Source organism: Populus euphratica, unplaced genomic scaffold (genome assembly GCF_000495115.2).
Source record: "Populus euphratica unplaced genomic scaffold, PopEup_1.0 scaffold296.1, whole genome shotgun sequence".
Taxonomy (NCBI): domain Eukaryota; kingdom Viridiplantae; phylum Streptophyta; class Magnoliopsida; order Malpighiales; family Salicaceae; genus Populus; species Populus euphratica.
Genome location: NW_011500177.1, coordinates 193,724 through 216,727, shown reverse-complemented (window position 1 = coordinate 216,727; position 23,004 = coordinate 193,724). Strand labels below are relative to the sequence as shown.

The window sequence follows — 23,004 nt, the reverse complement described above, 5'->3', positions numbered from 1 at the left end:
ATAATTTTTGTTGGAATTGATATTGTAGTGACATTAACTTTAGTTAATATCAAATATTCAAAATATTTTTCTCTTAAGAATTGTATGCATTGTTGCACTATTTACCAAGCATAAATCTCTATCATGAAAAGTCATGCCTCTATTCAAAATATAATTAGAGTTTATTATTTAACTGAAATAAAATTGACATTGTTATTCAAAATGCAAATAAAAATATTAACCATCCTCAAGAATTATACCACTAAATATATTATTTGTTTTATCTGGGTTTTCAAATAAATCAAAAGCACTAATACAAGCATTAACATCAAAATAAACATTATGACTTTCAAAATTATCTTTATGAATAAAATTAGTCTCAATTGCATTTTATTTCAAAGAGGTTTGATATAAATCTATAAGATGTTTTAGCATGCAACAAGTGCAAGATCAATGATTATGCATACTATACCCATGACACTTATCTTCATATTTATGTAAATTCTCGTCCTTTTCTTGTTCGGTTCCCTACGTCTCTATTTCTAATGGTATGATGGTTTGCTTTTTAAAGAATTATCTCTTCTTTTTATTCATTTTTTTTCATATCTATACCAATAGTTTTTTTTTTTTTTTTTGTCTTTTGGACAAAGATTCCATTCACTTCAAGGAATGGTTTGGAATTTGGGATGTGATTGATGATTTTTCATCAAAAACTCATTATTTTGTTTAGCCACAATAAAATATGAAATTAGTTTTGAATACTTCTTGAAATTACATTTTTTATATTGTTGCTATAAGATAATATTTAAGGCATGAAAAAGTACATAATATTTTTTTTTACATTTGGTCTTCTGTGATATTTTCACCATATAATTTTAGCTATGAAGTAATTTTAAAAGGAGTATAATTATATTCACTAATCAATTTAAAATATTATAACCTCATATGCAATCAATTATAACGATCTTAAAAAAGTATGATAAATGTTTGGTGGTCATATATTTCCTTTAGGTTTTGTTACAAAACAAGAGGATTTTTTATTATGGAATATTAAACTTTTAATCTTTTGTAGAGATAATAATGAATAAAAATCATTGTTTTTGAGTAATCTTGCAATAATGTATTATTTTATTCTTTAATGGTCTTTTCAAGATTCATAACTTATAAATGAATCTCATCATCAAGAATCTATGACAAAAAATTATTTTTAGATATATCAAGAATAGTAAATTTAAGTTTTGTCATATTTGATACTATCTATATATATAAAAAACTTACTAAATAAAATCATAATCATGAATATAAAAAAAAGAAAATCAGTTTTTATGCTATTCAGTTTTCAGAAATAGTAGTTATTCAAGAAATATATTTAATTATTTAAAAATCAGTTTTATGATTGAGTTAGGTCCATGAGAAACGATACGGAAAGACATATTCTTTTTTTTTTTAACTGTTTATTTACCTGATGTTTGCTTCCTCATCGGCAATCAATATGGAATACTGTAGAAAAATGGACCATCCATCAAATGGTGTTTCTATTGTGGGCTGTCTGAGGCCATCTTTTGCTGATGAAGAATCGTACTTAAGAAGGTCATTTCACTGTGAAGATAGTGATGGCTGTAATTCAGACTGGAAAGGTATCTAATCGTTGTGCTTACCTTGCCAAACTATCTAATGCAGAAACTTCTAAAGTTCGCTTATTGATTTTTGTTCTGTTAATCCTTATAGGATTTCTAGTTTTCATGGTACTAGCATTTGACTTTTAATAATATTAGTCAATCAGGATGAGTAGTAATTTATTTTTCTGTATCAATTAGGATTGAGAACTTTTAACCAGTGCAGATCAGCTGCTAGGGCTATTCTTACAAGACAACTCCTTTTGTCAATCAATTACAGAAGTTAGAGGTTTTTGTCAAACCTAAATCTTATTCCCTTATCTCCAACTTCAATTCTACTCATGTTTAACATGTTTCTATTTGCTGTTTTTACCATTCTTTGTTCCAACTCTTCATGAAACGAACCTACCATTAGCTGAATCACACTAGTGAAGTGGGATTGATGGGGATACTGAAATCAGATGGATACCTTAAGGAACAAAATAGTTTCATTTGTCGATTATGAATTGAGTATCTACACCATGTTGGATTTTAGGGATGGCATGCTTCGTTGCCAATACTCTTCAGGGATGGTTCTTATGTAAATTTTCACCATTTAAAAGAATGAAATGTGTGCCTGGTATTATATATTTATTCATTCGAGGGAAGTTCTTGGTATTTAGTATAAATCTGATCTATGAAGAACAACATTTTCAGGTGGCATTCTCTATCATTTGCATTAGAACATGCTTGTTATGAGGTTGTGCAATTATTTCATCATATTTATCCTTTTTGCCACATTAGATGGAGAAATTTTGAGCTTTAGCTCCAAAAGCGATGGAAGCAGCTCTGGCTCAACTCCCCATCGTTTGGAGATCTTGAGAATAGAGCTATTTTCGTTGTATAGGTCTCAGGTATTTACATAATAACCATATTTTCAGCACATAAATCATGACCTGCATGGCATTGCATGTTTTCTTTGGGTTGGTTGGAGGCCCAGCTCGCAGGGGCAGGGAGGCTAGATTTTACTTTGAAATATAATTAAGACGAATGTGAACTGAAAAAAAATATATGATTGTTGTTTTACTCAAGGAATTTGTTTTCAGAATTACATTTTTTTCAGCCATTACTAAATTCTAACTGGAGGGAAAGCATTATATAAGTTTTATCTGCAGTGATTTCCACGTACCACAGTTCAACCTTGCCCATGACAACGTGCATTTCTTTGGGTATTGCAGTCTCTGGTTGGTTTACAAAATTTTCAAGATGCAGAGCTTGATGTCCTTGCTCACTCTACTTCAGCAATTCTAGAGCACTTTAGCGGAAAGGGAAGTAGATGCAATGTTGCTCTTAAAGCTCTTTTTAAGAAGAAGGGTCTTCATGTTGGTAGATAAATGCTTTGGATTGCTATCCCTCAATATGTTTGGTTTCTTTATTCAAATTACTTGCAAGCTCTACACAGCATATTTTCTTGTTATGATCTGTAGAACACATTTCTTGTTTGCTTGGATACGTGACATTGTGTTATAGGAACTTGCAAGCAAACCTCTGTAAAAAAGTAAACATGTTCATCGTCTTGTCTTTGTTTCTTCTATGTACGCTTGTTCGAAGTACTCGTAGGCAACAAACACTCACATCCATGACAAAAAAAAGTTACAGCTTGTCTGCTTTGAACAGCAAATGAAGGACTTAAAACATCTTTGAAAAGCTGCATAACTTGGAACTTTTATTGACAAATCAATAAATGGATGGTCATGGAAAAGAAAATTCCAAACCAAGAAATCTATATGTTGTGGCTCGTTGATATTCAAAGAATCACAATTAACGGTTACAGGATCAGCTTCAGATTTAAGAGGACCCAACCACTGATTGGTTTTTTCTCTCAATAAAGTGACATACTTCTGTGCATGCATCAACATTTTGAGGTAGAACAAAACATTCAGTTACCTGTATAATCCCAATATCACCTTTTCCATTCTTGCCAGTGAACTGGTTTTAAACTTGCCTTGTCAAACTGGACAAGATTGAAAGTGATCTAACCACTCTATCACATCATCTTGAAGTTTACAGTAAGCTTCATTCTTTGATCTTCAAGAATTTCATTGAAGTCATAATGGGCTTAGTTTTGACAACCACTTACAAAATGTTTCATCAAGTAATCTGCAGTCAAGAAAATATTGAAAACTGTGTTTGTATTTATGAATAGATTGGCTAGGAGAAAAATCCTGATCGCAAAAACTGTTGTTTTCACAATTCCAAAGTAGTACTCTTGAACGATTCATGTCTTCCCTATTGCCATTGTTGAAATTTTTTCTCTGAAATCCTTGTTATGCCATGAAATCAACTGTGAATAGTATTCAATTACCACTTGAGATAGGAAAAAAGTGAAACACAATCTAATATGCAATTAAGCCCTTAAGAACGGCATCTGAATCCATCAAACAATAATCTCCCAAAGAGATGCTATAAATTTATCAGTGGAAATTAACTCATTTTGCCCTTTTGTGTTTATTTATAAGCTATAAAAACTAATCGGAATGAAGGTGGATGTCCAAATATACAGCTACCCTATACCCTGTTTTACTGTAAGCCATATCAGGCTATCTAAATCAACCATAATAGACTATCCAATCATTGTGATGAAGATTAGAACTAAGAATTTGATTGGAGTCTCTTTCACAACATTCTTCTATCTTTGGTTGAAGACACTTGTGCAACATTTATGAGAACCTTCTGTTTGCTCTCCTGCTCAAGCACAGTCATTTATAGTTGATCAATCTGTTTCCTTTCCTTTTCATGATGCATTCCCTTTGAATTTATATAGGGAGCTAATTTGGTTGGGATTGATAACCTTGGCATGGATGTTAGAATTTTCTCTGGGGTGGAAGCACGAACTCATTGATTCCCCTTCGAAGTCCGGGTAAGCAATCTAATGCATAGTTGAGATATGTAGCACAACAGATAATTCCTTATCCAGGCTAATCAGGTAATAGATTTCCATATATGAAAGCCTGGCCAATGTATAATGTAACTGTCCAAATTGTCTAGTTCCTGCCATTGTTGAAACAGAATGTCAAATATGCTGCATAAGGTGTTTATATATATATATATACATGTAGCAGTGCTATTTGTAAAGGTAGTCACTGGAAAACCAATTTTATTTCTTGTTTTATTTGTTCATGTTTAATGCATATCCATATCTTTTGAATTTGGTCCATAAAGTACAACAGTTCTTTTGTGATAGCATAATAGTAACTCATGTTTCATTCCAAAGATGTCCCTCGATATTAGTCTTATTCTCTCTTTGAAAATTTCTAATCACTTGATACTTTTTTGTGAAGTGTCCACCACTCTCCCCTGACCTTTGAACACATATTTAGAATTCATTATAATGGCACGATCCTCTGCCCTCTGATTTAAGGTTGTTTCTCCACATGTGAGTTCCTTTATATGAGAGGCACTGAAAATGTAACTGGTTGAAGAAATGGATGTTTCATGTATCAAGGGGAATGTGTGCCTGTATTCAAGTGCATTTGTTGCAACTTTTTTAGTTATGCAGGAAAACTTGAACTCAATAACTTCACAAGCAAGAAACATTTAAGTTTTATTGGTGCCTTTGGAATTAATGGAGGCATCCATTGTTCTTGAAATTGAGCCACACGCTCTTTGGCGGGTCTTGACACCAAGTGTCCAGGATAAAAGATTACACTTTTGTTGATTTTTTGTCTATATATAATTTGCAGGCTACCTGTGAAGTTGCTGCACAAAAGCAGATGCATCAGCTGTTGATCCCTCGGTCTCGCCGAAGATGAGCTTGGGGACTCCAAGTCGTAGTTCTCTTCATGTAACTAATTTTAATGAGGGCTTTATTCATAAAATAAAGTGCAGGCTTAGTTCTTCTCTTTTTTCCCCTTTGTTTTTAAACAAGTGGAGATTTGTCAGCAACAGGTTGTGCTAACATATTTGTACATTATTTCAATAAAGGACCAGAAGGAGCTATTTAGTTCCTCCAATATTGTTAACGTGGCTGAATTTCTTTGTGCACCAGCCCCGCACTCCAATCCAGCATTCTTTCAGATTCACTAACAGTCAAGTTTCTATATGTTGGTATGCTTGCATGGATGGCGCATTACGGTTAAGTTTTCAACATTCTCAAGAAAAAGGACAGGTAGGTTTTCAAGCTCTTGAGGAGAATCTAGGGGCGGGGAGGAGGGAGCGATTGTGAAAACCCGTGTCTTTGCGCTTGCGATCTTACTGTTTAAGCTTTTAGCCACTTCTGGTGAAACCAGGAAGCAAATATGGAGAAATCGGTATGCTTATCTTATTACTGTGCAGGTGCCCACCAAAGTAGTTTTTCAAGTTTTTAACAAAAACCATTTGTAAAGTTGGTGAAACAAACCCTAATACGTTATAAATATTAAGAAAGGTTAAAAATATACTTCAAAAAATTAAATGACTGGTGATCACAGTGTCATACAACATAAAATGAAGAACTGCAATTATGCATTAAAAAAAATACTTAGAAGCTGTAAATTGATTATTGATTGTTGATTGTCCCCCTCATTTCCGCTATCCAACACCCCAACTTAGCTGACATCTACAGTGTTTTGGAGCAGCAGTGAGACGAGTGCCCTTTCTCATCCTGAAAGCAGATCCTAAGTCGTGATTTCTAGCCCCTGCAACTTTTCCTATGTTCTCAATTTCATTTCTTCCTCTGATGCCTAACTATGATTTCTTCCCCCATACATCTTTTCCCACATTCTTGTTCTCAATGTCTTGCCCATCTCCAATGCCGGTGCTAGCAAGATCACGCTTGCTACTATCCCCGGTTTTTGAGCTCCCAAGTATAGTTTTTTGACTGCGGTTTCCAGAACAAGCCTCCTCATCAAAATGTTTACTGCTACCCTCAGCGTCTTCATCAACAACATAAGCACAGTGTTGATCCTCTTCCTTGTCACCCCTGCATAAAAAACATAAGAGTTGGGCACGTGTAATATGGTTGGCTCACACAAGGGAGAAAGTGACCTATCATCATATTACCAAGGGATGAGATGAAGAACACGTGAGAAGAGTTATCTTAATTTTTTTATTTTTCATTATCGCACACCAGAGTGAAATTTCAGTGACATCAGATATTTTTTAACTGCATGCCAGCAAGCTATTTTCCAAAACCAAGTTGTCCATGAAAGGATGGTGATTGGTGAAGCATTTCAATACTAGTTTTATTACATTATTAAAAGAGCAGCAGCATTCGTTGTTTTTGTTCCTTTGGACAGTGACTGATTTCAAGCAGCAAACCCAACTGCGTTCCATGGCGATTCCACAATTGTGAAAACATATATTTTTGACGCTACTCGACTTTCACAAGAACTCTTTCTTCTCCCTGTACTGAATAAGTGACCCTAGACTTCATCATTCACAGCAATTTCTATTTCAAAAGAACACAACTTGGCTGACACTCATTCGCAAAGACTCGAATAAAAACGGTAGTTTAACCCAAAAGCCTAGAGCAAGATGAAGTGGCAATAAGAGTACAGCCAGAAAATCCCAAAAAAAAAAAAACAAAGAAAGATGAGAATGAAATGAAGAAAACTAACAGACAAGCAAAAAACTAAAGATTCTACTGGAATTGTGCATTAGTCTATCCTCAGAGGCATCAGGATCACAAAAAGTAACTTGCAGCGAGGGGCCAAGAAAGGTAAAATGAATAGAGCATGCTCAACATGACAGAAATGGGAATAGCCTAGCCATTAAAACACCATCAGGTCCATTTCATGTAGCCTTAACTAAGCGAAGCTTGTGTACAAATCTAGCATGGCTAAATATTACTCTGTTTTGAACCTTGCATCAAAGTCAGGCAGACCTACTTCATCCAAAATATTTTCCATGATCTAACCTTTGGAATCATAACAGAGTTGGGATATGTAACGACATACAGTTTATTCAAACCCAAACTCCAACTCATTTGCTAGTTAGTGCACCTGATAAAGGAGCTCAGGTAAATATCATAGCCCAGAGAGATTTTTTATTATTCTTATGAATTTATCACCTGCAACAGAGAGAAAGATTAAAAAAAAAATTGCATACCCTGAATAAACGACCAGCCCAACAGCAACAGCAGCGAGGGCCAAAAAGTACATCCAATCAACCTGAACAGTATTGACATCAGAGGGAAAATTCCAAGTGTAAACATTTGAGCATGCATAAAACTTGGATTCTCATATCCATACAAAGTTATTAGTTAACAAACCTTCTCATGGTAAGCAAAGATGCGAATCATGACAGCCCACATGTCTGATGTCAGCAAAGACAAGTTGAGCATTGTGGAACCACTAATCTGTAAATAGCAGGAGTCAGAATATTAAGGTGAGCACATGCACGCACCAGTATAAATCATCCATGGGGTCAGCCTAATTAATACTTGTCCTCGAGTGTTGAATAAAACTCTGTTTGGAATATCAGACTGAACTACGCATCTGTCCAAAAGTTACAATTGCAGGTATAAAAAGTTCAAATTTACAATAAATTATAAGAGCCCCTCCTGGGCTCGTGAGAAACATGTAAAAAAGACAAGAACTCTCTGAAGTTAAGACATAAGATGAAGGTGATGGCAGCTTGAAAGTCTAGAATAAATTTTATGTTGAAAATTGGAAACAATGAGGCTAGCAGTAGTAACACCACAAGGTCCTTGACAGCAAAAGAGCGCAGGTTTAAAAAATAACAGAAGCACAACTGATACATATGGATTAGCTCCTCTCATGCTAGCACCAAACTGTCATAGATTATGTAAGTTGAAACCGTATTCATGCCCTATTAATGGTTGGCTTGGCACCATCTCACAAAGCATTATATTGGTGCTAATAATTGATGGATGATAAATTGACAAAATGAAAACACTCTATTAATTTAGAACATAATTAAATACTAATAGAAAGGTTCCAAGTTAATCAGTGGTGGTGTATATGTGGGATATGAACAGATTTCTATTAATATAACAAGTGTTTTAGGTGCCAAGAAGATTTTAATCTGATACATATAAGCTATAAAGTTTGAAAAAGAAATTCAATTCAAAGAGGCAGCTCACAATCAACCATCATCTTTCAAACTCCAATTTGAAGTTCTTCATTCCAATGTCTGGCCATGTTCTTACAAACTTTTAGTTAGTCCTAAGGTAACTCACATCCATACCTTAAGCAGGATCGGGACTAATGAGTAGAACAGGAACATTGCCACTGCAAATCCAAAGAACGGAAGAGCCTGAAACCAAAACCATAAAGCAAACAAATGAAATTAAACTCTAAACATGAATAAATTTCAAAACTTCTATATGTATTAAATTCATGCATTAAATTTAAAGCAAATCAATTATCCCATTGATACTGACAGGATATTTAAACCCCACCTTCATTTTCATATTTTTCTCTTGAATTTTTTTGGCCTGAGCCATTTTACTAATGTGTTTGAATTGATTTTGGTTAAGCATCATCTAACACCAGGAATAAATTACAAAGACATCTATACAGAACTATTAAACCATCAGTTACCAAGCTATCATTCTATTGTGATAGGTGAGTTAAGAGAACAAGAATAAAAGCAAAAATAAATGCAAGATAGAAATGCTCTGGAAGAAGAGAATAGACAAGAAACATACTGCCCCAGCTGACCAGTGAATAGATTTAACTTCGTTGCGCTCCAGAATACTTCTGTAGTTATCACTAAGGAATAAAAATTGGAAATAAAAAAGCAACAATTTACCAACTTGAACCGCACAATCAACTTAACCAAACAATCACAAGTTTTGGATATCATGAGGTTTTAAAGTCGATCACTTAAGAAACAGTAAAAAAATTTATACAGAATAAAATAAAATAACTCATCAGTAGAAAACCCGATGTTCCTCATAGCTATCAAAATGAGTCATTAAATTAAGGATACATTTGAATGGCACTGATTATGGCACCAAAAAAGCCTAGAAGCGACATGAGCTCAACTCTATCAGCTTTTTTCACAAGAAACTCCTGCACAACAGATGGAAATAAAATTTGGATAAATCATTTTATATACTGTGCAAATATAACATATTTATATCATTGAAACATGTATTACTTTAAAGCCCCCTTGATAGAATGAATAAAAACTTAGACTTTAAATTATTCAATAGAAGAATTATTTGTCAATTCATAAATAAGAAACCATCCAATCAATATCTGGAGAACCAACTTCAAACCTAAAACTTAAATTAAAAAAATCAAGCTCTAGCATGAGAATAGAAAGAGCAAATTAAGCTAGCTTTCTCTCGCTGTTTGTCTCTGTTTTTTTCCTTTTGTTTTTGGTTGCCTTGTTTATATGTAAAAGTTTTGCAGAAATATCAAGAAGAGGGTAACAGCTATGTACCTTGCCTCCCAAGGTCAAACTAAAAACCAAAAATAAAAGCAAAAATTGGATTAAGATCATCATTGTACACACTATAATCAACTAAAATGTCAGTAACGCTTTTGTGAAAAAGTAAGCTTATGAGAGAAAAACTGCCAAATGGAAGCAGCATTGAGGATCAGAGAACATGAACCAATATTCAGCAAGACAAAATTATAGCATGCAACTTGGCATACCTCACTGGAATTACTGATAGCATACAGCGTTGCACCAGCAATAACAATAGCATCTCCTTTACGAGGGTTGCTCCCTCCTACAAGAAAACAGCCCACTTATTAAGAGATAATCATCCAATAATACGAGACAAAACTTTGATGGAAATGGATATGAAATATTATACACAATAACATGGGTACAGTTGCATCTTGAATCTTAAAGTTTAAAGTAGAGACAGTATCTCCAGCACTGGAGAATTTAGGCATACAAGGTAATTGATAATACCAACCTTGCCTGGTTTACGAGCAAGTGAAACAATCAAGACACCACCAACATAACATTCTATTTTCAAGGACGGCTATAAGGAAATGGAAAAATTCCCTCCAAAAGATATATTATGAATTACCATTGAGTATAAATGATGGCCTAAGGTTATGGAACAAACAACAACCAAACACTAAAGAAAAATGAATGAAGGAGGCAGGACAAAATTATGGTAAAGTGAATGAAACAGCATATGTTTACCTGATCGATCACCAGCATGAACATCTGAAAAAACAACCATAACAAGGCCTGCAACACAAACTACTACTCCAGCTATTTTCTTGAACCTGTACTTTGTGCTCAAGAAAAACCATGTAAGAACCATAACACAAGGGATCGACCAACAGTCCAGCAGCATGACACTTGTGATCGATGTGTACTGATAGGCCTTCACCACTGCTCATGAATGAGGATAAGATCACTTTAACAGTCACAATTCTCAGTTTATACTTTAATAATGAAAGGATTAGGTAGCATTTCTTTTTGAAAAAATACAAAGCAAGTATCAGTAAGGTCAGTGACATCAAGGTAGAATAACTTGTTCTCATTTATCAATTCACTAATTCTTTTAAGAACTGTTTCCACCATATAGCAAAACAGATTATCAGCAGCAGATGCAACTCTATACTGCTGAGAATGTGTGAGAAGTAACCAGCTTCATGATTGACCACAACAAAAGGAGCAAAATGTCTATTTAAAGTACTTAATGCAATTTCATAGAATCACAACTAGATGCTAATCAGAGAAAATGAATGGGGCTTAAGTGAAAAGACCACCGATACCAAATTGATTATTTGCTTTATAATCAAGAGAGATGCAATTTCCTAGCAGGAAGTTTACATCTTTAGGATTCTCTAATCTGTAGATACTAAAAATACAAGATCGGTTAAAAAAGATTGAAAGCAAATGAAAAAAAAAAGAGCTGTTAGTACAACTGTTTAGATTAAAAGTCAACGGTAGTGCAGAAAATACAAGAACTAAATACCTAGTCAGTACCGCCACTAAAGTATTTTACTCACCAAGAAAATTGGCTTCTACATCCACCAATGAAAGAATCGCATAGTAGAACCATTTTGCCTGCACAGATTCCAAAAGGAGATGCAACAACATAAACATCTCAAATTAAAATTAAAATGAAAAAAAAAAAGCAAAACAATGAAAAAGATCATTGAAAAAAGAGTTTCAGCCCAAATTCTTCACTATCAACTCAAATTGGTTTATATTGCATCTGCATCAATATTCTACTCTGAGGAATTATTTCATCAGGAACTCTCCTATCACCTCAAAAAATGATCAAGCGGATTTCTCTCAGTTTTTCATGTCCTTACTTTCTTACACTCATCCACTGCATCCCCGCAGCTTAATGACGGACATCCAAGAAATAAATTCTTTTATAATCAATCACTTCCGAACAACACAAAACTCCAATTATTGAAGCAAATTCAGCAAATGAGTTCACTTTTAAATTACATAGTGATAACTAACCAATTGCTTGTGGTCAAATAATCTGGGGGGGGGGGGGGGGGGGGGGTTGGTTGTGAAGAATTGGATTTAAAGTTGAAACAAAGAAAATCACCTTAAGTGCTTGCTTCCGGTAAAGCATAATACTTCCATAAACAATGGCCAAGAAAACGTAGTTGAGAAAAGACTGAGAAGTCGGTGCATTAATTCCTGAATTGAAATGGCAAACATATACAGGGAATCGAGTTAGAATACTACTGTATCAAAAACACAAAAAAATAAAAATGAAATTTGCTATCTGACAACAACACAGCTAGCTAATCAGGGGGGCGGAGGAAAAGAATTCTGAGCAAGTAAAGATATAAAAATCAAATCTTTAATGAGCTAAAGAAAGAAGAAACAGGAGTTGCACCTCTTCTACAAAGTTCAGAGGATGAAAATCCAGTAGAAGTAATAAGAAGAGAGAGAAACTGTCCCAACCCAAGAGCAAACAACGTTTTCGTTGTACAAAACTCCTTAAAGCTCAACATTGTTTTCCTCTTAATATCTCTGTTAAACACAAACACCTAACAATCTACAAAGAATTTCCGAAAACCCAGTTGTGTAGTTCAAGGATAAACAAAACCCAACTTTGTAATGTCTTAATGGGATTGAGTTGGCAAAAGAATATGAACCCACTTCAGGTTTAGTCTTTTTGATGACGGAAATGACAGGAAAAAAGAGTTGATGGTTGATGATGATATTGATAGATACAGAGTGAGTGACAGCCACCAACTTGACAGTGAAGGTGGAAAAGGAAAGTTTGTTTTCTACATGCAATTTGATTCCAGAAAAAACAGAATCAAGATCAACCAACGGCTGTTTGGAGTTCCGAGATTCTATGCTGAACTTGACTCCAGACGTTGAAGTATGGAGAGAGAGAAGGAGAGGGAGGGAGACGGGAGGTTCGGCAACTTTGATGGCCACCTTTCTTCTTCTATTCTTTTTGCAGCGTACTAAAATAGTTGCCCACGCTGCCGGTCATATAAATTTTTTAATATAAAAACGCATATAGATGTTACTAGTATGTTTTGTACTATGGAATAAAAAAGTTGTATAAAAATTGATTTGATTTTAATTTAATTATTTTATAAATTAAAAATAATCTAAAAATTCATTAGAATATAGTTTGATAAAAAAAATATAACATGTTTTTAAAAAATATTAATGTGAAAACATGTTAAAATGTTAAATTGTTGTAGGTTAATCTACTAAATTCACGACTTGAATTATAATTAGAGTAATTTTATAAAAACAAATCAAGATTAAATATAAAATTTAATTTTTAATTAAATTAATATTAAAAAATAAAATTAAAAAAATCAATAAAAAACTAAAAAAAATAACTTGACTCAACTGTGTATCAAGTAATGAGACCGGGATAATTTTATAAAAAGCAAAATGAAAAAAAATTATAAAATCTAATTCTAAATTAATCAAATATTAAAATATAAAATTAAAAAATAAATTAATTAAAAAATAATATTTTTTTAATTTTAGTTAACCTATCAAATCCATGATCTTAGTCATGAAATCGAGGTAATCTTATAGAAAGTAAATAAAAAAATTACCGAAGTCAACCTAGATTAACTTGTCAAATCCATGATCAAGGTAATGAGATAGTGATAATCTCATAAAACATAAATTAAAGCAAATTATGAAGTTCAATATTCAATAAACTCATTGTTTAATGTTGGATTTTTTTTAAAAAAATCAATCTAAAAACTAAACACAATAAAAATACTTCATTTTACACAGGTTAACTCGCAAAACACGTGACCTGAGTTATAAAACATAAATAATCTCATAGAAAGCAAATCAAAATAAATCATAAAACCTAATTTATAATCAACTCAACGCTGAAGGATGAAATTAAAAAAATGTCAAAAAAGATAAAAAAAAAACTCGAGCTAACTTAATTAACTCACCAGATTTACAACCCAAGTCATGAAATTAGGATAATCTCATAAAAAATAAATAAAAATAAATCATGAAACGTAATTTCCAATCAACTTAATATTGAAAAAATAAAAATAAAAAATCAATTAAAAAATAAAAAATAGAGTCAATTGAGTTAACTCATTAAACCTGTAACATTAGTTATGAGATCAAACTAACCACATATAAAGTAAACCATAATAAATTATTATCTACTAAACTAAATATTAAGATATGAAATTAAAAAAATATATTAAAAAAACACTATAAAAATAAATATGTTTTGAGGTGGTGAATAACACCTCTTTTAGTTTATACTATAGTAAAAAAAGAAAAAAAAACTTGTGTTAATCAAGTATGTATAAAGTAAATCACAATAAATTATAAAACTCAATTTTTAATAAACTAAATGTTAAAGTATAAAATTAGAAAATAAATACTGATTAAAAAAGTCAAATAAAGAACTTAAGTCAACAAAGTTAACTTACTAACCTGTGACATGAATTATAAGACTGAACTAATCACGTATAAAACAAATCATAATTAATTATAAAGCCTAATATCTAATAAATTAAATAGCGATATATGGAAAAATATAAACAAATAACTATTAAAATAAATAGTATTTTGCGAGGTGATGAACACTAAAATCACCACATCTTTTAGTTTATACCATGATAATTAAAAAAATTAGAAAAAAATACTATTGAAATGAATAGTTTTTGTTAAGTGATCAATATTAATATCACCATCTCTTTTAATTTATACTATAATAATTTATTTATATTTTCTTGGAGTAATTTATAAATTAGTTTCTTTATTGTTTAGAAATGAATTGACTCATCTCTTTTATTTTAAAAATTAATTATTTAATGTTTTAACTAGTATTGATCACATAATTTAATATTATTTTAATTTAAATAATATCTTTTTTTATAGTTCTATGGATTTTTTGTTTACTTATTTAAAAATAAATATAAATAAATTGAAGAAGAAAATAAAATAAAAAAGGATTAAACTATTAGTTTTTGAAACAAGAGAGACTAATTGATTATTTTATAAAAACTAAAGTGACTAATTTATAATATACTCTATTTTCTTGTATGAATTGAATAATTACATATCATTTTTCTGTAATAATTTTAAACATGGGGTTTTTGTCACAGTTTTGATTGATCTTATAATATAGCATCAATTATTTCTAAGAATAGAAAAATTATACATACACTGAAAAAATAATGAATCACTGTAGAAATAATATAATTATAATTTTTTTTATAATAGATATGATATATCTGTAATTTTTTGGTTAATGTTTTAGAAGCATTATTGTTTAGATTTCTTCTTCTTCTTCTTCTTTTACCTTATACTTAAACATATTTATCACTTTATTTATTTATCACTATTTTTTTTGTTCTTATCTTTTTTTTTGTAATTAATTCTTTAAACCTTTCTTCTTCTTCTTTTTCCTTCATTTTTTTTAAATTATTATGCAAAAACTAAAAGGAAAATATGTTTTGGTGTGGCAATTACAACATTGTCCTATTTTTATTTTATGTTAAAAGTTAACTTTAAGTTTTACAAGTTTGTATTAACACATGTGATCTTCACTTTATCTTTTTATATATAAATATTGGTTTTTTTATTTATAATTATACTTTTTATTTGATATCAACAAATATATTAATAACATTCACATATTCATTCTTCTGCATTAAAAAAATTATTCAACCACAATAAAGCGAGTCAAATGGTTGCATTAACATTTTGTTTGCATTTATTAACATATATATTTATTGATTTATTTAATTAAATGTATATATAGGCTTTTCAATTTATAATTTTGATTTTTTTCTGTAAGAATATGTTGAAAAAAGCTATATATTTATTTTTTTATTAAAAAAATTTATTCAACTCATAAAGCATAATTCAAATAACTAGTAGAATGTAATATGAATTCCTCCTAAGAAAATATATTTAGTATAGTATGTGTATGATCGGCATTTCGAGGATCCACATTGTATATTTTCGGCAACAAATATAGGAAAAGCCCAAGTTCGACCAATACGATTGACATTCGCTTCACGAGGTAAAATGCCTTTCCCAAATAATGGTTTTTTCAGTGTTGCAGCGATTGGAATTCTTTGACTTCAACTCTTAAATCATTATATTTAAAAAGCTTTAATTTCACAGAAATAGGAAATAACTCATTATGGTTCTTTGGAAATTGCCAAAAATTTAGAGACCTGTACGTGAGCCCCTTACCCATTAATTCATCCACATTCGATTATAACCTCATAAAATAAATAAAAAATAAAACTTAATTACTAACTAATCAAGTATTTAAAAATAAATTATAAATTTATTTTTTTTAAAGAATAAAAAAAACTTGACTCGAACGAATGAAGATGCTTGATTAACTATTATTAAATGATAAAATTAAAAAAAAAAAAACAAATAACCTAAAAAAATCAAAGTCAAATTGAGAAAATATTTGAAACTCGTGATCTAAGTTATGAAACTGGATTATATCATAAAAAGCAAACCTAAAAAAACTATAAATAAAAAATCTCAATCATCCAAAACTAAAAAATAAAATAAATAACAATCTCAATCATCCAAAACTAAAAAATAAAACAAATAACAATGACAAAATGATGACAAAATCTAGTATAAAAACTAAATCAAGAAAAGGATAAAAAACAAAAAATAGCAATAAAAATAATGAGGACCAAGTATGTTAGATGAAAATTGAAAGAGAATCAAATTTAAAACAATTCAAATTTATAAATTATTTTAAATAAAAAAAATTATAAAAAAATAAAGATCTAATTGAAGGGATATTTTAAAAAATTAAAGGCCACAAAAAAAAAAACTAACAATGATAAACTAGTGGATTGTTGGCCTCATAAGCCGCCTGAAGATGGAGGGTCACCAAGATGATTTGAATAACATCTTGTAAACCATTATAAATCTGCTAGAAGATGACTCACATGTTGCTTCTAAGTATCTCCAAACTGCACGAGCCAATCACTATATATATATATATATATATATTAAATTGCTCCTCTTTTAACTTGGTTATAATAAAAAATCAACTTGAAGAATATGAAAATGCCCTCGTAAGCCAGCTTAATAATTTTATATTTTAAAAGTTATTTTATTATGCTTGAAAAAAATAAATCCCTAATTTAATACTATTTTTTTCATGGGTGTTTATGTATTTTTATTGTGTAAAAAATATGAAAAGATCAATTTGTTTCATTCAATTTCAATCAATAAGTCATGTCAAAAAAGGATATTATCCTATTAACAAGGTCATTTTTTTAATTAAAAAGTATAAACACATAAAAACATTATTCAAATTTACAGTTTTTTCTAGAGCACAATAAATCACTTATCTCTTTTAGTATTTTTTAATACCTAGACTCAAGTTTTATAGACATTCATTTTCTATATGAATAGTTTTTTGTTTTTTATTTTATGTTAAGTTTATTGTCTAACTGATTTGTATATCAATTAAGACTAATATTTTTTTACATTCTTATATTGCTTTAGTCTATTCTAAGCAATTTTAATAAATTATCTTAATGCTAAACTCAAAGTTCAAATACAATAAATCAAATAAGGAAATAAACTCCTTATAATTTACAATAATAAATGTTTACTTGTTCTAAACTAATAAAAAACGTTTTCCATTTATTATCCTATTCTTTTTAATATAGATAAAAACTAGATAACTATCCCACACTCTAGTGTGGATAGTTACAAAATTATTTTGAATGTAAAAGAAATATATAAGTGTTTCTAACATATTTTTTAACAATATAATGTTTTTGAATTATGAACTAAAAATTTGATGAATGCATTCAGTATATTTCTATGAATCAATAAATATTAAAAAAAGTTGTTAACATTAATAAAGATTAAGTCATCAAGTTTACAATAGATACAAATTAGAATATTTGATCTTGCCTTAGGAGAAGCCTTTGATTTTCTTTATTTAATTATATAGATACAATTTTTTAATAAGAAGAGTAATAATTTAAATTTCATTGAAACAAACTAATTTGCTAATATAATTTTTCCTTCTCTTATTAATATTTTTAAAATTAATAAAAAAAATTAAACTTTTGTTCCGTGCCATTCATTTAATAAAAATCAAAAGCAATCAAAACACATATAAAAAAATTGAAAATTAAAAATAGGATAAAAAAGATATTTTTCTAATTAAAACCCTGTTATCTAATTAACACACTCTTTTTAAAAAAAAATGTTTTACCAAAATATTTGTTATCTAGACAACATCTTCATCATCATTAACTGAAGTATGAATTTTATATATAGATATAAAAACAATATTTAAATAATTTGGATGTGAGTGTATTAGAAAATATATAAGAATAAAACAATGCTTGTAAGTTGCCACATGGAGGCATTTGATAATGTCATTAAATATAGCCTAATAGGTCAACCTAGATATTTCTTGACTTAGTTTATTGCCTAGCTCAAGTTTCAAATAAAACTATATAGGAGTTGGTTCAATTATTCAATGCGACATAATCAATTTGGTTAAACTAAAAGCCAACCAAACAACAAGTCAAAACTATTTTAATTTAAAAAAAAATTAAAACATCTTTTTTTAATATTAAGATAACGACATCTGAAATCGACACAAGTCAATCTAAGTTAACTTATTGTTAATAAACAAGAAAAGAAAATGTATAAGTTTGAAAGAAGCATCCAAACAATGACATATAAAATTTGACAAAGTAATGCTGGCAAATGAGTTCAAAATCAACAAAGTTGATAATTAGTTTTATGTAGAACACAAATAAATGTTAGGAAATTTTATTTCTTTATGTGGATGATATCTTATTTTGAAAAGTAATGACTACATGATAAAGTCTACTAAGAAAATGTCAACTAATAAATTTAACATGAAAATCTTTGGTGTTACATACATCATCCTAAGATATAAGATATATGATGAATTGATAATATTATAATCTCATCATGTTGAGAAAATTCTCAATAAACTTTATAGAGGTGATAATAGCATTGTGAAAACACTAAAAGACACAAGTGTCCATTTATCCAAAAATAAAGGTGAGTGAGGAGACCAATTTGAATATTCTCATATAATTAGGAGCTTTATGCATGTTATAAATTGCACAAGACCTAATATTTTTTATTTGGTTAAAAAACTAAGTAGATTTACTAGTAATTCAAGTGTGGATCATTAGAAAGAAATATTTAAGAAGCACCTTAGGCTACAAGTTGCACTATAGCAGGTACTTGATCGTGGTTGAAGGGTATAACGATATCAACTGGATATTCGATACTAAATATTTGAAATCTATTAGTGGATATGTCTTTATACTTGATAGAGCAATTATGTCATGAAAATCTTTTAAATAAATGTGTCTCACAAAATCCATGATGAAATCAAAGTTTATTTTAATAAAGTTAGAGAGGAAGTCAAATAACTTTGGATTTCTTAGAGGATATTCCATGTTGGTCAAAACTAGTGCCATCTATTTGCATCCATTATGATGGTCAATCAAAAATCGGCAATGCATAAAGTAATATGTTTAATGGTAAGTTTAGACACATACATAATAGACATAATATCATTAAACATTTGCTCTCAAATGAAATTATTTTCATTAACTATTTAAAGCTGAAAGAAAATATTATGGATCCAATAACAAAAAAATTATTAAGAGAGCTTATATATATCTCATCGACGGCAATGAGTTTAAAGTCTTAAAAGAATAAATAAAAAATATAATGATGATAACCATACCTATTTGATTAGAGATCCCAATATATAAGTTTTAATATTAATAGCACTTGAAAATTATTATTTTCTGATTATTCCTATAATGAAATAAGTGGTAGTTATAGTGTAATCACAAGTGAGCGGTGCTCTTAATGATTTTTTTTTTTAATCTTGGTATATTAAGTGGAGTATAATATAATAATCTTAATAAAAGATAACCTATATGAGTGAGAAATGCGATCTTTCCTTTGAGAATTTTAGTAAATATTGAATTCTCCAAAGCATCCATGAATCAAAGAGCTATTCAACACTAAAATAATCATAATAGTGAGAACAAAAAGAAATCTCTAGGTAGAGAACTATGTGAGTAATATTTTCTTAATTTATACAAAAATTGAATAGTTCAAGACATTATGTTTATTATTTAACGAGTAAATCTATTAGTATTTCATTAAAAAGTTTCAAAGCCAAAAGTTATCTCTCTTGATGTATTGGTCTACCAAATCAATATCTCTCTACAAGTTTTTAAGTTATTTTTTTTAAAATTGATTAGAAAAATTCCATTCATATAGGGAATTGTTAGAAAATCTATGTAAGAACATGGTTAATGAACATATTTGAAATCAAATTAAAAGTAAGGTTCACTCACTTTTAGGGTTAAGATTTTGTTGGAATCTCCAATATAATTTTTTAATATGAAACATTAACATGTATTAAATAAATTATAGGTGAATAAAAAATTATCTTTAAAGAATCATTGATTGACATGTTTTGAAGAAATTTAAAACCCTCTAAAAGAAATCTATCCCATATAGAAAAAAAATAAAACTTTCTTGGTGTTTATTTAGAGGAAAGTTGAGAAGTTAAAATTAGACCCAAATAGTCCCCGAGCTTCTTAAAAGAGAGATCCTAAGCAAAGTGGATTTTGAGTTAAAACCTACACACATGCCTATGGCCTGGCCCGACTCGACTTGTGCCAGGGCCTCGATCCTTGAGCTAGACTTAGGTTTGAATTTATTGTAAAATAATTTTTTATCCTACAAAATCTTATTTTTTTGCCAACTTAAATTTGAGTTTGGTTCTGATCCAAAAGGAACTATTTTTTTGAGCCTATTGTATTGTTTAGTCTAAACCATGAATGATAGAATCTCATTGATTTGCTTCTAGAAGGATTTTATTCAAACCTAAACATTTTTTTCAATTCAAAAGATATTTTATTTAATCAACAAATATTTAGGTTTAATTATAGTTTTATGGTAAATAATCAAAGCTATCAATGTGGAAATTCCATAAGCTTTTAGTCCTTGAAATTCTCTATAAAAAAGGACTAAAGAGAGTGTTTAAGGTTGGTTTTTTTTCCACTATTTGAGATAGGCATTTCATCTATTTTTTCAATCCTTCTCATTCTAGTCTCTTAAAGCTCCTTTTGTTCATAATTTTCTTTTAAAATCTAGAGTTTAATATCAGTCCTTACTGAAAAATTTCAAATCCAATTTCATTGGTTCATTCAATTTTGTTTAAAAGTACATCTAAATAAGATAATAATATTAAAATATCAAAAGACTTATTTAAATCAAACATTTTATATAAAGTAGGGAGTAATAAAGCTTTAAGGACAAATAATTAATCATGACGACAACAACAACATATTTCAAGTTAGCTATGTGCTAATTTCTTGAACAAGTAAATATCTTTATTGGTTTTGCTTAAACATTTTCTTAATTTATGCTTAGAATGCATGCTAGGAGCTATTTTGATTCTTTCATATATAATTCTCTACATGATTAGTTTGCATATTATGATTGTATTTTGATCTTTTATGAAAAATTATATATTTTTTCTTAATAAACATGCTAATTTTTATTGTGATTGTAATTTTATTATGATCTTATGAATTATATAATTATAAACTAAATATATATGCTCACTTGTTTTTTTATATGTGACTATTTCAAATAAGAACTACAACCCCCGTTAAGTAGATTATGATTAGATTGTTTTTTAATAAAACAAATTTATATTGTTTCTATTAAATGTATATTTGATATTGTGATAATAACTTTTACGATTATAATTTAAAAAGATAGATTAAAAAGAAGTTAAAAATCACAGTTTTTTCATAATCAAAATTTTAAGATTGAGTTTTTAAAGGAATCTATGCAAAATTATGGTGTGTATTAAATAATATTTTTTAAAAATTATAATTAAAACAAAACTTCAACCATTCATGATGCACAATCACACCAACCCTTGATGGACTACAGATAATTACTTTTCCTATCTTTCCATAATCAAAAGCAAGTAAGAATATTGAGCTTTTGCTTTTATCAAATGACAATGCTTCTGCTAGCCGCGTAATGTGGGATTGGTGTCCTTTTCCTCTTCGACCGATCAATACAATATTACATGGTTTTGGTTTTTTACTTGATTTAATATTACTCATATTCCATTATTGATTTTGACTACTTAAGAAAAGCAAAGATTCTGAATATTCCATTATTGATTTTGACTACTTAAGTAAAGCAAAGATTCTGACATCATCATCATCTGACTTCTCAACTATTCTCGAGTGGTGGGAGACTTCATACTTCTGCGATCAGCTGCCCTTCTTTTCTTCTAGTTCGAGGAAGGATATCTACAATAAAGATGACAATTCGAGACAATAACACAATAAATATGTATATTTTGAAGAATTTTACATCAAAAATTATATTTTTAAATAAATGCATATAATATTAAAGTTACAATAATCAAATAAAATTTTAAGAAATGATATGTACATGGCAGAAATATTAATGGTGTATCATTTAAATAATAAGATTTCAATTATAATACGCAACATCAAATGATGATATAATAAATTGATGATGATATGACACTAATAACATATAAAACAGTTCTGAGGGAAAATTTTCCTCCATTTTTTTTTATTAATTTAACAGTTCTGTTCTTCTCTAAGCTAAAAAAAGTAATTATATTTTATATTTTATTTCAAAAAGTAGAAAAAACCAAAGAAATAGAGGGAGCTTTTCCATAAAAAATCAAAATCAAAATCAAAATTTATAATAGTTATCTTATTTTTTTATATTTATGATAATCTAACTAAAATATTACTTTTAAAAATTATCATGAAAAAGTTATACTTATTAATTAAAAAAATATTTTATATTAGATTCATAATAAAAAATAAATTTATGACATTAATCAAATATGAAAATGTAAAAAGAAAATAATTTTAATGTCTTGCATTGTTAGAAGTTCATTCTATATAATGTTCTTTTTACAAGTAAAACA

At 29.3% G+C, this 23,004-nt stretch overlaps 2 protein-coding genes and 1 long non-coding RNA gene across 3 annotated transcripts; 2 read left to right on the top strand and 1 right to left on the bottom strand.

Annotated features, from left to right (window-relative positions):
- The first annotated feature begins 1,388 nt into the window (after positions 1-1,388).
- LOC105111465 (uncharacterized) lies at positions 1,389-21,523 on the top strand. Its single transcript, XM_011006824.1, has 5 exons — positions 1,389-1,616; positions 2,379-2,488; positions 2,813-2,960; positions 21,044-21,046; positions 21,456-21,523. The coding sequence occupies exons 1-5, from the start codon at positions 1,445-1,447 to the stop codon at positions 21,521-21,523; spliced, it is 501 nt and encodes a 166-aa protein (XP_011005126.1). The 5' UTR covers positions 1,389-1,444.
- On the top strand, positions 4,716-5,596 carry LOC105111457 (uncharacterized). Its single transcript, XR_839604.1, has 2 exons — positions 4,716-4,968; positions 5,318-5,596. It is a non-coding gene; the product is annotated as an uncharacterized LOC105111457 (long non-coding RNA).
- LOC105111458 (solute carrier family 35 member F2-like) lies at positions 5,990-12,884 on the bottom strand. The gene is made up of 11 exons (XM_011006816.1): positions 12,361-12,884; positions 12,064-12,158; positions 11,507-11,564; positions 10,689-10,883; positions 10,184-10,260; positions 9,510-9,592; positions 9,226-9,277; positions 8,763-8,831; positions 7,825-7,911; positions 7,662-7,723; positions 5,990-6,534 (listed from the first exon to the last, which is right to left on the bottom strand). Exons 1-11 carry the CDS (start codon positions 12,476-12,478, stop codon positions 6,300-6,302), a joined length of 1,131 nt encoding a protein of 376 aa, XP_011005118.1. The 5' UTR covers positions 12,479-12,884; the 3' UTR covers positions 5,990-6,299.
- Positions 21,524-23,004: the final 1,481 nt, after the last annotated feature.